This window comes from Megalopta genalis, chromosome 7 (assembly GCF_051020955.1).
Source record: "Megalopta genalis isolate 19385.01 chromosome 7, iyMegGena1_principal, whole genome shotgun sequence".
NCBI lineage: Eukaryota > Metazoa > Arthropoda > Insecta > Hymenoptera > Halictidae > Megalopta > Megalopta genalis.
Genome location: NC_135019.1, coordinates 22,036,093 through 22,053,201, shown reverse-complemented (window position 1 = coordinate 22,053,201; position 17,109 = coordinate 22,036,093). Strand labels below are relative to the sequence as shown.

Here is a 17,109-nt window from a genome sequence, read left to right as displayed (position 1 = left end):
AGCTGCTTCCTTATTACACAGCCTTTGTAGCTAGCAGGGTGGTTCCCTCCACAGTTGTAGCACTTTACTTGTTGGGTTTTTTCTTTCCATGTGCAGTTTGCTGTTAGGTGATTGCCGGCGCATTTTACGCATTGTGGAGGTCTTGTGCAATAATTTTTGGTGTGGCCGTGTAATTGACATCTTGTGCATTGCGGAATATCCCTTTTCTTGTAAGGCTGTTCTATATTGACTATTGTTTGTAGTATGTGTTTCGTGTTATATATTTCTTTATTGTTTTCCTGTGGTTTTAGTTCTACGAAGAATAGGGGTGTGGGAGACTTTGTTTCATTATTTTGTATATTTGTGATTCTCTCTACTTGGTGACCCATCGCTTCTATTTCAGCTTGAATTTCTTCCTTGCTTGTTGATGGGTGAAGCCCTCTTATAACTATCTTGAAGTTCTTATGTTGCTTTTGTTGGTAGGTGTAAAATTGTGTTTCTCTAGCTTCTAGTTCTTTTGCTATTATGGTATAAGCTTCAGGAGTGCTAGGTTGTACTTTAATTTCTTTGTTAGTGAGTGTTTTCATGGTGAATTTGTCCTTTGCTATTTTATTTAGCAGTTCTCTAAGTGGAGCTACGTATTCTACTCCGCTAATAAATATTGGGGGAGATTTTTGTTGTTTATTTTGTATAGTATCTGCCCCTTCGTTGTCCCTGGCAGTTGTGATGGCGTTTGTGTTGTTGCTATCTTCTGCTAGTAGCTGGTATCTATTTGTGGTTTCGGGAACGCTACTTAGCCAGTAGTTAGGTTTTTGTTGTTTCGAATTGTTTTCACTTGGGCTTGTATTATGCCATGGGCGTTTCTTGTTATGGAATATATTCCAATCGCTTTGCTGCGTGGCGGTATTATTTGACTCTAGTGGATGTGTATGTGTGTGTTTGTCACTGGTGTTCAGTTGGCCCTGCAGCGACATTGATGGTTGTAGTACTGTGTATTCCATGTCGGTTTGATCATATTGTAGCATTCCTGTAGTAGTATGGTGTGGTTGTAGTGTGTTCTGTTGGTGTTGGTGGTATGTTGGCTCCGGTTGTTGAAGTCCGTAATTTGGTTGGTAGCTGAGGTTTGTATTTGGCATTTTCTTTTTTTTTTTTTTTTACTTTCGCTATCGTAGGTTAGAGCATGATTTCGGACGACCAATCGCAGTTGTTAACGCTCGGGCAATTCAGCCAATCAGTACACGACTCGCGCCGCTCCACCGACCAATGCTGGAGCGCCACTATGACGCTCTTGGCAATGTCACTCGCAAGGTTAGGTTTCCACACAATTTTTTTTTTTCACACTGTTTTCTTGCCAACGGTTGCGCTGCTTCTTAGGAGTACCTCAGAGATGCTAAGAACTTAAATATCCGGCGAATGTCCAAGCAGGCCTCGAAGAAGTAGGGTAACAGACACGTGAAACGACATTGACGCGTAACAATCGGGACGTATCTACCGACCACTTCGGCGTGTTCAGCGCGACTATTGAGGCATATGGCCTTCGAATTTCCGTCGAACATAAGCCCGAATAGCATAACTCCACTGATATTTTCTTGTGAACGTCATATATACTTTTTTTGACGATGCGTTGAATATTTTTCTAATGCTTTTTTTGTTATAATTACAATTTATATATAGCCTAAAACATGTCGTGTTTGGTCTCATTTTAATAGGAAGAAACTGACCAGTATATTAAAAAAACTACCATCTATAAAAAACTAGAAATAAAAAAGTTAAGGCATTCTTTTTATTTTAGCATTATTGTGAATTTGTATTCATGTATACCGGCATGTTGGTCACTGCTTTTTTAGCCCCCCCCCCCCCTCACTCACACACACACACGCGCGCGCGCGCGCACGCACGAAGTGTCGACAACTAAACAAACGAGCTGCGAGACTCGAAGAATCGTGTCCGAATGTCCGCCGATTTCCGTTTCCAATTTCGAGCACGTTCCTTCTAGGGAGAAAAAAGAAATTGTACCTGGTGAGCCGTTACAGAGTCCGAAAAGTTTTATTACTTTATGATTAGCAAATTCTAGCAATATCGATTTCGACAGACCCACCGAAGCGACTGGTAAAAATACAGTTATAAATTACGCCATTTACCATCGTAAACAATACCAAAAAGATCTTCGTGACAGTTCCCTACATACCCTTCTTCCGACATATCCCCGACCTATTAAAAAAAGCAACATTTTTCCACCACATTCCACCCTTAACCAATGACGCAACAATCGTGCTGACGATGGACAGAACATGATAAGAGATGAACAGAATTCAAACTGACGACATCTTCAATTACACTGTCCGACACGATTTTTGATTTCCTATAGTCACTATGAAATTGTTGTAGAGTTTCACTCCCCGAACAAGGATCCAAAAACCGAATTGCTCCATCACCCTCAGTTTTCGAAAAAAAACGAACTTTTGTAAAAACTCAAAAATTTCGACAAAAATGAGGTATTGCATGAAAAGTACAAACGCCAAAAAGTTCTAATTGGTCTCAAATGGTAGAGGAAAGTTTTCCGAATATAGTGATATACAATTTATTATTTGTTTTCTGTTCTAAATAACTATAAATTAATGCCAAAGTTTAACAAATTGTTGTTAAACAATTGTTATTTTTGTTCTTTTACAAAAAGTCGTTTATCCTGCACGAAAATTGTACCCAGGATCGGATTCTGTAGACACTTTTGAAGAAGAAACGGCCCGATAAAAGTGTCGGAACGATTTATTATACGAGTAGGCCGATAAAATATTCGTCGGCAATATACAGGTTGTCCTATAATTATGGTATTTCCTGGAAATTAGAGATTCCTGAGGTTATTCGAAGTAATTTTTTCCTTTACAAAAATTTTCTCCGAGGCATCGTTAACGAATTATTAACGAAAAACATTGACCAATGAGAGGCGAGCTCGGCTGACGTGAGGCGGTCCAGCCAGGCGAGTTCGCCCCTCATTGGTCATTGTTTTTCGTTAATAAGTCGTAAACGAAGTTACGGATTGCATTTTCACTAAGGAAAAAATTACTTCAAATCACCTTAGGACCCCTCATTTCCCAAAAATACCATAATTTTGAGACACCCTGTATACACGACATTTTGTCGCCATGTGCTTTGCTGCTCACTTCTCTTGGTTTGGCAGGGCCGAGTTATGCGTAATCAACACCAATAAAGAGGTCCAATGAGTTACAATTTTACCCACTTTGTGTAAATGATATTTGAATTTTTTTTAGTACTTCAATGTTCTATGTTTTTTACATATTTCTGTGGATACTAATCACCAAACTGTGATGTATTTCGCAAAAAAATTACACCAGAGTAATTGCAGTGTGTCATGAAAGTATTCGAACACTGATATAATTTGGACTTGTACGCTATATATTTAAATAAATATTTAAATATATATTTAACAATATGTTTAAAGAAGTTTAACGTTTTAAAAATTATTATTTATTTATGGTCGTTGTTAGGAACAGCGATTTCTAGCTGCTGGGTGTGTGTCGTGTATGTGTGTGTGCTGGTACTGATTCGGTACTCGCTGCAGCTACGATCACCTATTCGTCAAATTTCGGGTGTATTGTTGGCCCCACAGGGCCGGGTGTCCTACCAGCGCCGATAGCGGTGAAAGGTGTACTGCTCGCTCAGCACAAAGCCTCACTGACAAATAGTTGAGTTTCAGTAAGCAAGCCGATCGGTCTGCCCCTAAGTAGCATGGCGTCTCAAGCTGCCGACATTGCTTTCGTTTTAGCGGGAGAATTGTTAGATCCTTCGCGACCTAGCGAGTTCATCCCTTCGCTTAGAAATAGAAACACGTTAATCGACTGAGATCAGATAGAAGCCGGGAGTGTATGCGAATATCGAGTTTCCTATCCGTAGCTCCCCATCGTTAGACGGCTTTTTTGATTCGCATTTCTTTGAGGAGAGATTTCGTGGCTTCCTCGACCCTCAATATTAAGAAACTACTCGAGATTTGGTCTCTGCGTTCGACCGCATGGGCTGGTGGTTCAAAATTCGGCACCCAGACGTCCCTGTGCGCTTGCTTTCTAGTTTGATCTCGGTCGCTCGCGGCCTGATTCCGTGAGGTTTTTTTCTGCCGACGTGTCACCAAACTCGTGCTTTTAGAGCACCACGACGTAGTGTATTCGTTGCGCGTGCGAATCTGTGTTAGTTATTCGTTTTGGTCGACATACTTCGACAATTTCCTTCTCTTCATTCGTTCGCTTCTTGTGAGCGATATCTTTCGGCCGACGTATTCCGATAACAGTTCTTTTCCTCTCAGTCGACAATTATTGGTCTGTGAGTGCACTCGAGAGAGTGAAGCTCGGTCGACACCTTTTGATAAATTCGTTTCCGTTAAAAATATTGTAACCCTCAGCGATCTACGCTGTTACTATTCTTATAAATAAACGTAAGGGCAACTTGCCCGAAGTTGTTACAGAGTTTAATCGTGATCTAATTCGTAACATGCGATCCACCCTTTCGGTTCCATTTCTCCACAGGTTTGAATTCAAATCGAGTGGGTCGATCCTAACAATCATATTATCGCTATAATTTAAATGATAACTGTATATATGATATACTTATAATTCGAACAAATTCAGGATAAAATGAATATTTTTTGTTCAGCATTTTTCTTTTATTATTTCTCCATTTGAAAATTAATAATCTTACTTCTATATCCCTAAAACCACGTTCTTCGTACCTTTTAATATGTGATTCCTTTTTCCATTTTAACATACCGGTTGTAGCGGCATACGGTCGGCGATCGTAATAACCATCCGATCTGTCTACTTGCTGATGTCAAGTGTCAGGGGAGGAAAACCTTCCCCCGATGTTCACGTGCACAGCAGATTTCGCTGATGAAAACGTCGCCAGCCATATACTGCTATGGGACTACCTGACCGCATGATCAGCGCGGCCTCGGAAAATCCCAAAAAATTAGCATTAAGGAACTGTGGCAAAATATGTCCCTTTTCCCCCGCACAGGGTGGAGATTTAAGGAAAAGTATCCATCTACGAGTCTTCGGAAAAGGCAACGCCTTTTTCGGATACATAATTTATAGTATTAGTGTGTAGTGTAAATAACGTATTAATTAATTTATAGTGTAGTGTAGTGTGTATAAATAACCCTGACACATTTTGTTATATTTGTAAGGAGTTCGTTGTGAAATCGGCACGCCGAAAAATAACACCTTCTATTACAAAGGCCTACGAGAATTATTTTAAGTGTAAATTGGGCGATCAGGACAAGTATTGGGCCCCGCATTGTTCTTATAGCCATTGTGCAAATATACTTTCAGCTTGACAAAAAATACGTGACAGAAAAATGCCCATTGCTATTCCCATGACATGGAGAGACCTAAGCAATCACGTTACCGGCTGTAACTTTTGCTTATGTACAATTGATGGCTTTAACAAGATGGTTAAACGGTAAATAAAATATCAAAATGTACGTTCTCCTATTTGTCCCATTCTACATTTGAAGGAATTATTTGTACTGGCACCACCATCAATTAACACAAATATTAACAAAAATACAGAACTGGAAGATGAAATTCAATGTGAAGAAATCAGGTCTAGCATTAAAGAAACTGAGTTTAAAATAGAACCAAGCGCATCAAAAGAGCCACATTTTATTATGTAAGTCAATTTAAATGATCTCGTCCGGATTTGCATCTAACGAAGAATCAGGCGCAGCTTCTGGGATCTCGGCTTCGGGTATGGAATTTGCTGCACAAATTAACGAACGTGACGTACTATAGAAAACGCAATCAGGTACAGGAACAATTCTTCAAAATGTATGAAAACCTTTGTGTATGTGATGATATCGATGCATTATTAAATAGTTTAGGATTTAAACATGATCCGCAAGAGTGAAGATCGTTTATTGATGCATCGAAAAGTAGCTTAAAAGCCATTTTACTGCACATTGGCAACATTTTTCCACTGATTTCAGTTACGTACACCAGGCACATGAGAGAATCATATGTTTCCCTTAAATTAATTTTACAATACATAAAGTACGAACAATACAATTGGAATATCTGTATGCTACTTGGCCTGTTGATGGGGTATACAGATTGCTTCCTCTGTGAGTGGGTCAGTAGAGGAAAGACTATTAGAAGAAAGGATTGGACCCTGAGGTAACAATTGATTCCGGGCTAAAAGAACGTTATATACAACAATTTAGTTGATCCTAAAAAAGTGTATTTGTTACCTTTATATATGAAATTAAGGCTTATGAAAAACTTTGTCGAAGCCATGGATAAATCAGAACCTGGCTTTGCTTATTGAAAATCAAAATTTGTTTATTTATCCGAAGTAAAAATAAAAAAAGATGTGTTTGTGGGACCTCAAATAAGAAATTTAATGGCAGACGATGATTTTACGGACAAATTTAAGTATCGTTGAAAAAGCAGTATGGACTTCCATTAAACTGACAACAAAATGTTTTCTTGGCAAGCAAAAATCAAAAAATTACGTTACCATCGTGAATAACTGATTATAAAACTGTGAAAGACTTGGGTGTAATATGTCTTTAAAAATACATTTTTTACAGTCTCATTTAGATTTTTTTCCATCGAATCTTAGTGATGTATGTTAGGGCCGTGCGAATATATCGCACGGTGCGCAGATTGAAAGTTGCTCTTCCAAATGCTGCGCCTCCAACGACAACTTAATGGCGGTGGAGTAGATTTGTAAAAAAGCTCAAACTGTGTCGTAAAGTAAAACAACGCAGTTTGTTTACAGAAGAGCCAGGTTTACAATTGTGTGAGAGTACTAAGAGATCGAGCGCTACGCTGGTGACTCCGCCTCCCCGTGGCCCCCGCTGGAAACATTCTCCCGGCGGCTCGCCCCCCCCCCCCCAGGGGCCGACTCGCCGGGGGAATGGCTAAGTGAGTCACCTCCCTCGCGGGACGATCTTCCCTTCCGATGAACCGGTAAACGGTGAGGAGGGGGTTTCTCCAAGCACGACGTCCGCAGTTTCCGGATGCGGACCTCTCTCTTCGCAGTGGTTTCAGCTGCTTTAACATCGACCGGCATAAGCAAGCACTGCTTCGCCCGGTCAGAGCCGGCCTCGGCCCTGTTGCTCAATCATTGTAGACATTAGATGTGTGAGAGTACTTGACACGTCTCTCGTGAGAGTTACCGAAAGACTTCCATGTATCGTCAAGTTTCGTTCCGCAGGTTGACTTGCTCGGGATGGAGTCAATTTTGTTCGGCCCATTTTTGAAGCCTGATTGGCTTCACCCCCTACCTGCCCCCACTTCCGAAGACGTTGCTCTAGGGCCTTGAGAAAAGGGCAAGCCGACGGAAGGCAGTTGGAGACCACTTTGGGTCTCCGGCTAAGGTGCAGTAAAAAAAAATTATTTTCCTTATTTTTTACTTTACCGGTACTAACCGGTAAAGTAAACGGTATAAAAAGATAGTTATAGCGGGTCGTCGTTGTAAATCCGCCGAAGTATTGGACCTTGTCCCGTAGCGTTCGGTTTATTTTATTGGTCTGTCAGGCAGCTTTTCTCGGGACCGTAGATTAGGCCCCGTAGGCCCTCGAATGACCTGACAGATTGCCTGGTGTTGATCCGTCCAGGACGGAACAATATAAGTGATGAACACGGTGAACGATTTCATCAGGATATAGCTATGATGGAAAAGCGATACCACGAAAAGAAGATAACCACGATGTAGTCAGATTACTATTGGTGCAAAATGAAGCCACTTTTAACTATTTTTACGTCGAGTATGCTACAGGTAACTCTAAATTGAATACAAACTATTTTTACTTTCCTCCTTTTTCTTATTTTTTACTGTTAATACTAAAGTTTAAACTATACAACAATTTTCAATGTAATTTTTTTTAATCGAAACTAATTAAAAGATTTTTCACAAGTTTGGTGATTAGTATCCATAGAAATATGTAAAAAAAGACAGAACATTGAAGTTCTAAAAAAGATTCAAATATTATTTACGCAAAGTGGGTACTCCATTGGATCTCTTTATCGGTGTTGATTACGCATAGCTTCGGCCCTGCCAAACCGAGAGAAGTGAGCAGCGAAGAACATGGCGGCAAAACGTCGTGCATATGTTGCCGAGGAACATTTTCTCGATCTACTCGAAATGTATTGGGTTGACAACTAAGTAATTGCCGATTTGTTCAATGAAATAAAAAATTTTTTTACTTGGAATGAAGTTTAATCTGTAATGTATTTTCCATTTTGTTCGATGACCTTTTGCCATCTCTCTGACAACTTGAAAATTCCACGCTCGTAGAAAGTCTGATCCTTTTCGGCCAAAAACTGAGTTAAGTGAGATTTTACAGCGTCATCATCATTAAAAGCTTTGCCACAAAGGGAGTTGTCCAGGGATCGAAATAAGTGGTAATCCGATGGCGCGAGATCAGGACTATATGATCTCGCGCCATTACGTGCGTGGATGTAACATCAATTCCTAGCCAATATTCATCAATTTTTGCCAAGTGGACAAAGACGTGTGCGGCCTAGCATTGTCCTGGTGGAAAATGACACCTTTACGATTGACCAATTCTGGTCGCTTTTCCTTGACCGCTGCATTCGATTTGTCCAGTTGCTAACATTCACGGATAATAAAAAATAACATAATAATAATAGTAATAATAATAATAATTTTATAATATACCATTTACGGATATCATAAGAATGGGAATGAGAGACATCTATAAATGAAATCGGCAATTACTTAGTTGCCAACCCAATACATCGTTCTGACACTTTTACCGGGCCGTTACTATTTCAGAAATGTCTACAGAATCCGGTCCTGGGTAGTATTTTCGTGCAAGATAAACAACTTTTCGTAAAAGTACAAAAATATTGCGCAGAAACTGCGCACGTCGACAATTTTTTAAGCTTTGACATTAATTTATTGCTATTTAGGACCAAAAACAATTAATAAATTGCATGTCACTATATTCGGGAAACTTTTCTCTATCTTTTAAGACCGATTAGAACTTTCTAACGTTTGTACTCTTCATGCAATACCTCATTTTTGTCGAAAATTTTGGGTTTTTACAAAAGCTCGTTTTTTTCGAAAACTGAGGGTGATGGAGCAATTTGGTTTCCGCATCCTTGATCGGGGAGTGAGTGAAGCTCTACAAGAATTTCATAGTGGCTATAGGAAATCAGAAAAAAAGTTTGATTTTGTGTTATCGAAGCTTATTCGGTTCTTTGGGTACTCGAAATCGACTGTCTATGATGTGCGGCTCCGTTTTTTTTTGCTTCAGAGACATTCGAAAAAAGCTCTGCTAATCCAACGAGACAAAGCCATTCAAAAGAAAAGTCTGCCAGTTCATGTCCTAAGCGTCGTTTCCAGTGAGGGTCACGTCGTGTCACCACATTTCATTCAAAAGAAAGGAACCGTCACCACCGCGTTTTTCACTACAATATAGTGAAGACGTAGATAGATACTGTGCCCGTTGGAAGGTCGCATATCTTCCAACAGAATGGTGCACCAGCACACATGAGTCACTTAATTCAAGACTGGCTGTCGATTAATGTGGACATGTTTCGGTCCAAAGAATTTTGACCTCCGAACGGTCTAGATTTCAATCCATTCGATTACTACGTGTGGAGCGTCATTGAACGAATGACCAACAAGTCGAGACATCCCAACGTGATATCTCTTCGGACGGCTATCGAGCTGGCATTTGCCAATATGGACCAAGACACGCTACAATGAGCGTGCAGCATTTCAAGCCAAGGATTGAAGCCGTCATTGAAGCAAAAGGGGGTTACGTAGAGTAACCGTATTCTAAAAGGATTTCACTAGTTATGTAAAAACAGCTTTTTTGTAATTCTTATAATTTGAACAATAAACTTTTGTTAAAACGAATCGTTCCTTTTCTCCGGATTTTGGTGGCGGACCGTAATTCTTAATAAAAAATGTTTCGAATCAAAATTAAATGTTTCTAAAAAGTTACAATACTAAATGTTGCTAAAAGATTTCTTTATTCAACAAAAAGAAAAAGAACAAAATCATTGCAATTTTTTGAACATAATTGTATACTATTTACAAATCGATTCATCTTTGTATTCTCTTTAAAAAATGATTAACGTACTTAGGTCGAAAATTAATTAGTTTAGAAGTTACGATGATTGTCTTGAACGCCCATAAGATCGCATCATTGTGCAGCGGTGCGACCCCGCTGATATGATAGAAAATTTGCAGAAATTACACGGAATCTGGAAAGATTTAAAGACTGGCACACATTTAGGGCGATGGCCTGTATTACCGTTGGACAGATCTTCTGATCGCGAAGATAGCGACGGGGACGAATGGAAACTGGTGGTTCTGGTGGAGGGGAATTCAGAACTACTGCATAAGAATCACGATCGCTACACAAGAATCGCGCCATTTATCGAAAAAAACATACCATCGCATCGCGACCCGTTATTATTGGCCAGGGGTATTTCGTACCATCTTGGAATACATAAGATGTTGCTTTACCTGTCAGTGTACGAAAGTGGATCAAACACTCCCTTTCGGGATGATGGGCAGGGGACGCGTTGAAGTCCCGTGATGACTTCCGACGAATGACCTCCTGGTCATTCAGGATCTATTTATCAAATGGGTGGAATGCACCCCATTTCGTCGTGCCAACGGGGCAGGAATAGCAGAAGCCCTAGAGGAGTTAGTTTTTACGCGACGGGGAACTCCCGAGGTAGTACTAACCAATAATGGGGGACCAAGTTCGTTGAATTTTCCGAAGTTTTTTTTCTTACTCCTTCCTCAAGGCGTATGCCAGGTTAGCGCCAGCCGGTCAGGATTACTCTGTATATCGTGAGTCAAATACCTTTGAAGACAGTACGAAGATGAACCTTCTGGAATCGCGACACATATGGACACCCCGACTACGGGTTTTCAAGGAAATTTTGGATATATAAAGGCCCTAAACGCGACTAAAAAGCGGGTTTAGTTTTCAATATCTAGGACCGAATAAATTTAAGTGTTAAACTATAATTACAGTCTATCTTACTATATAGAGAGCACCATCATATCTATAATAGCCTCACTGATGAGTCCTCTAGCGGGTCCCGGACGAAACGCTCTCCTTTCCTTTTTCCATCGAAAACTCCGTCTTTCAACAACCGCCACACAGGTAATCCCGACGATGAATACAACGCAATCTTCTGACAGACCAGAAAACTACAGCACCACCTGGAGACGAAAACTACAACCGAGAGCCATATACAAACAGCATGGATCAACGCCAGGAGGATTGAAATAGGCCGAGACTTACGTAATCCCTCTCCTAGTGTGGCCGTCGCAGTCGATCTACGGAAACACTTGTCACCTAGGATTTGCGCGCGAGTTCCTGGACCTACGACGACGTCAACAGATCGGTGGACATCATGAGGACAACGCGTCACTTACAAAGGCTACGCTAGAACATCAGCATCTATGGCTTGATTCTGGCAAAAAGACAACTCGCTGCCTCGCCACGACGACTGGCACGAGCAACGTGCTCACGACAACGAACGCAGCAATCGTCATCAAGTGGGCCAACGCATCCGATCGTTCTCCTGGAATCTGATATCGATCACGGCCGACTCAGCCGCCGACGTTAACGATGCCGAGGGAGGAGCCCTCAATCTTGACAGAGGTCAGGTTCACGCTGATGAGGCCATGCGGAGCCTGTAAACCCATCATCCGGACATTGAAGCCAACCCTGGAGAGGGAGAGGAAACCGGAATCCCCAATCATCTCTCCAGATACCCCTACATCCTCGGGGACATAACTTTTGAACTCTCATTGAAATCGCGGATCATGGTCATGCGGGACCTAGATTCCTATAATGGGTGTTGGTGCTGCGGTAGACATCACAAGGCGAACCGATGCATTATGTTCCGAAATTACGTCCGCCCTTGTCCGGCGTAAAGATGCGGTTAGAAGTGCACTCAGCGGAGGCCCGGAGACGTGGCTACAACCTGGGGTCGGGTCAGGCCCGAAAGAACAGCAAGGGCAAGCGGAAGTAGCCCGAGATGCACTGAGCCCATTATTAAGCCTTAAGAAATAACGTAAGGGTCCGCGAGATCAAAAGTATTTCAGGAATATCCATGATTAAAACCGCCTCGTAGAAGTAGAAATCTTCGTAAAGAAGTAGTAAGGTTTGACCGATAGGAAAGAGGTTCCGCCCGGAGAGAGATCCATGCGCTAAGACAATTAAGGTTTTGTAGAACAGGTGTAAGGGGTGTGTTTGTCTAATATCCTGAAAACGGGAAAGCGCCTCGTACGGGGTACCAAGCTACGAAAAAAGATCTCGGCAGGAGACCATCTTGACATTCCGATCCATTTTGTGATAGTACTAAAATTGCAGCTCTCCTCCCTGAGGGATCTCTAGGAATGAATAATCGCACGTAGGAACCGAATTGCGCGCCACGACGGCGAAATCACAAAAACCGTACCTCGGATCTAAGAGACTCAAGTTTAAAAGAATTTAAGAGATCGTGACGCAACAGGCTGCCGAGTACTGTTGGGCAGCAGACGACGACAAAACGGACCATATTGGCAACCAGGGGCAGTACGAGGCTTACCTGTCCCTCGGAAATTAAAATATCGGCCAGGAGCCGAGAAAAATAGCAGTTGATAACGGAGGTCAACTTCTTGAGTGTCCTTAGTTTGTATTTCAGTGGCTTGATTGCGTAGCGTTCTTGGAGTGTTCATGAGATCCAGAACCGGGATCCAGGGGACCGGTCAACGTAATCGCGCTTCGAGCCCACGGGCATTTCGCTATCGTCTCGAACACCGTAAATCGCGTAGACGGTCAAACGAGGAGTGGGGCACGTAGTTAGTGCCTGTGTCACTAGACTTACGCTGATCGTCCGATACTCATTCTATTTCACTCAATCTCGACCTAACCTGTAGTTGATCTTTATTAGCGTTAACGTGTCGTTACTAGTGGGGAGTCACACAGGGATCTAAGGGGGAGGGGGGAATATTGCCCTTGAGGCTTTGGCTTAGAGCCATTTGGTGTTTGCTCTGGATTGAAAATTGTTGCCCGTACGGACAAGCATAGGACAAGTTCTGGCATAGAACATCGTGAGTCAATCTTGAGAGTATCATATAATATAGTATTATCATATAGTATTATATAAAAATTAAAATGACCTTTTTTTATATAAAAATATATATTTGTTATACTCGAATATATGTATCATACTTAGTAAATTATGCTTACGCCATGAAATCAATGATAGAGAAAGTGTAAAACATTGCAGTGTCACTGGCCCATTTTGCAAAACAAAAATATTTTATAAAGGATGTCCCAAAAATGTCTCGCAAACCGGAAATGAGAAGTTCCTGGGATTATTTGAAGTAACTTTTTCCTTAGCGAAAATGCAACCTGTGGCTTCGTTTACGAATTATTAACGAAAAACACTGACCAATGAGAGGCGAGCTTGCCCAGCGCTTGGCGGCCGAGCCAATGAGCGGAACTGAGCTTTGTGCGCTCATTGGTTCGGCCGCCATGCGCCAGCATATCTCGCCTCTCATTGGTCACTCTTTTCGTTAATAACTCGTAAACAAAGCCGTGGTCGCGGATGAAATGATGACCTTCCGTTGAAAGCGTACATTGTTTAGCAAGGGAAGTTTGGTGTAATACTGCAGCCATTTCGCGTGGATAGTCATCGGCAAGGATTTGTCCCAGTCTATTTTCAGGGTCCAGAGCTCTTGTAGAAGGAGTTTCGCGACGATGATAACTGGTCCCAATAAGTCCAGTGGGTCATAGATCCTTGCTATTTCAGAACTTATCATACGTTTGGTGACACGAGTTGTGTGAACGATCGGTTTAACGGTGTATGTGATGGAGTCGTGTGTTGAATTCCAGACTATTCCCAGAGTCTTGATGACGGAGGAGTCGCCCAGGTGAATTTGTTTGTTGATATGTTCTTCGGTTAGACCCTCTAATAGACATCTGTCGTTCGATGCCCATTGTCGCATGTGCAGTCCTGCCGAGTTGAGAAGCGATGTGAGGTCATTTCGCAGTGAAATGGCCTCTTCTATTGTCGTGGTTCCGGTTAGCAGATCGTCTACGTAAAAATCCCGTTTGATAATGTTGGACGCGTGGTTGAAACGATGACCTTCGTCCTCTGCCAGTTGTGTTAGGCATCGTATAGCTAAGTAAGGGGCCGCTGATAATCCGAATGTAACGGTGTTTAATTGATAAGTTTTGATTTCGCCGTCGTCATCACGCCAGAGTATTTGTTGGTATTTCCTATCCTCTGGACGGACCAGGAACTGCCTGTACATCTTTTCGATGTCACCGGTGATGACGTACTGATGCGTGCGGAATCTAAGCAGGATATAGAGGAGGTCGTTCTGTAATTTGGGTCCGGTGTGTAGGGCGTCGTTGAGGGACAGACCGGTGCTGGTGGCTGCGGATCCGTCGAAAACCACGCGGAGTTTCGTTGTTTGACTGGAGAGTTTGATCACACCGTGGTGCGGGAGGTAACATCCCTCCTTGTTGTCTGGTACTTGTGACATGTAACCCTGATCAAGATAGTCGTTGAGAACCGCCTCGTATTGGATGGTTAATGCTGGATCTCGGCGTAATTTTCGTTCGAGGGACATCAGTCGCTTATGGGCTATGGATTTGGATTCCCCCAGTTTCGTCTTGTGTTGGTTGAATGGAAGGGCCACTATGTACCTTCCTTCTACGTTCCGTGTGATAGTGTGTTTGAAGTTTTCCTCGCACGCCGTTTCCGCGTCTGAGTAGTGACGTGTTTGTGGACCGTCTTCTAATTCCCAAAATCGGGTGAGGTCGCATTGTAGCATAGTGTTGGGAGTAATGTTGGCGTGGCATGACACCCTTTGATTTTGTTGGAGTGAGGGTGCGCTCCCCCCGATTACCCAACCTAGCATTGTCTTTTGAAGGTATAGGTCTGGATGATGTGGTTTTGAAAGATGGATTTGACCTACACTTAGAATGGATAATGCTGTGCCAGCACCCAACAGCATGTCGATTGGGGCTGGACGATGGAACGTCGGATCTGCCAGTTTGAGGTTTTTTGGGATTTCTAGAACTGTCCGATCGATCTGGTCGCCAGGAATTGATGTGGCGATGGTTGGGACGACTAAAAACGTTAATGTTCGATGATAATTGTTTAGTCTTGATTGAATGGTGGCCTTGACTGTATGTTTTACTACCGTGTTTAGTGAGTCGAGTGCCCCGACGGGAATTGAACACCGCCTTTGAGGTAATGCCAGCCTTTTTGACAGATCTTGCGTGATGAAGTTGGTGGTTGAGCAAGTGTCGATTAGAGTCCGGCACGGAATTGATTGATTTGAGTTGTTTTTTGTGTGTACTATTGCCGTCACGAGTAGCTCGTTCGTATGGGAATCCACAATGAAGGCATTTTGGGTACCCGTTCCCGTTGACCCCTTTTGAGGAGTTAGTCATGGCGATATCGATGATTGCTCGTGCTCGGAAGTATCTTGGCTGGGTGTGGTTTTATCGCGTGTGGGTGAACTCGACGAAGTGTTGAAATGCCGATTATCTGGGTCTCCTTGTTGGTGTAAGAGGGTATGGTGCCGTTGGTTGCAAATACGGCAGTTGAACGACGATCTACATGTTTGAGTGGAGTGACCAGATCTTAAGCAGTTGTGGCACAGCGATTTGGTGGTTACGGTTTTGTATCACGTGGTGGGAGAGGCCTGAATGAACGTTTCGCACTCGCGCACCGTGTGTGGGCCGTTGCAGATTGTACATTGTGGGGTTGATGTTAAATATGTTTGTGCCCGCGGAATTCTTGCGATAGGGCTCTTGGTATGCATGGTCGGTAGAATGTGACGGTTTACCGGATTCGCGTTAGATTTGGCGACTGAATTCGATGAGCAGTTTGCGCGTTTTCTTAAGAAGTTGATTAGATGTGTGTATGTGAAATGATGATTGAGATCAAGAGTGAATTCCAGGTTTCGATCGGTTCCCCGAGGTTTTTCAATGCGCGCAGATGTTGGTTTAAGGTATCGAGAAGGTCCCCGATCGCTTCTGGACTATCTTTAGATAGGGTTGGAATGTCTCGAATGGCATCGCAGTGTCGTAAGATGGTTTTACGTGGCCAGTCGAATTTGTCCTTTAATGTCTCTATTGCATCTAGGTAGTTTACATCTGTAGTTTGCAATGATTGGATGCACGCGGCAGCCTTCCCCGTGAGCGTCGATCGAAGATATTGTAACCTTTGAACAGGGGTCAGGTCTTCGTTGCGGTCGATCATTGATGAGAATAGGTCGTAAAATGATGTCCAATTCTCTAGAGTTCCGTCGAATGTCGATAATCGCATTTCTGGAAGCTTGATGGCCATCGGGGCCGAAACCGTCGTGAATGGTGATCCGGGGCAATGGGTACGCGTGTGTATTTGCTCGTTGTTTCGAATCATTTGTTTCGCGCGGGCTGTTACGGCGTAATAAGAGCCCTGAATTTCGAATCGACGCGATTCTTCTGAATGATCTAGCATCTCTATGTCTAATTGGATGTCGTCGAATCGTTCCCAAGCCTTACGGAGTCCATCTAGATATTCGGTGATGAGGGATTCGTTGTAATTATTGGGGTCTTGCGAGTTGTCGAGAATCTTTGTGAGAGCCGTGATTTGGCCGATTATGTTGCCACGTTTACGTCGTAGAGTGCTGAGCGATATCTCTTGTGAAGCCATTGTTTGGAGGGATGGAACGCAAAATAGGAATTGGCGATGCAATGTAAGAGCCTACCTTTTCGATGCGAAGACGTTCCTGACCGTGTGTTGGTCAGCTTGGATGTTGTTGGACTGGTTGCTAGTTGCTGGTTGTTGGACTGGTTGCTAGTTGCTGGTTGTTGGTTGCGTCGTCGGTGTCCGTTGAAGGATTCACGAAGACACAATCCGGCTCGAAGGACCAATGTTTGGGTGCGTCGTATTCACACCCGATATTGCCACTCGCGATATTAATTATCCTTCGGGTTGTAAAGCCGAGTCCGCTGCGCGACGGAGTGGAGCAATATTTTTGTCCGTTTGATTAGAAAGGGACAAATATTTGGTTTAGAATGTGTCACTAAACAAGAATGATCACGATTGATGTTATGAACTGAAACTG

The 17,109-nt window shown here is 42.7% G+C and overlaps 1 protein-coding gene across 1 annotated transcript; it reads right to left on the bottom strand.

The window, feature by feature from the left end:
* Positions 1 to 13,554: 13,554 nt before the first annotated feature.
* Positions 13,555 to 16,694, bottom strand: LOC143259841 (uncharacterized). Its single transcript, XM_076523567.1, has 2 exons — positions 16,100 to 16,694; positions 13,555 to 15,119 (listed from the first exon to the last, which is right to left on the bottom strand). Exons 1-2 carry the CDS (start codon positions 16,692 to 16,694, stop codon positions 13,555 to 13,557), a joined length of 2,160 nt encoding a protein of 719 aa, XP_076379682.1.
* Positions 16,695 to 17,109: the final 415 nt, after the last annotated feature.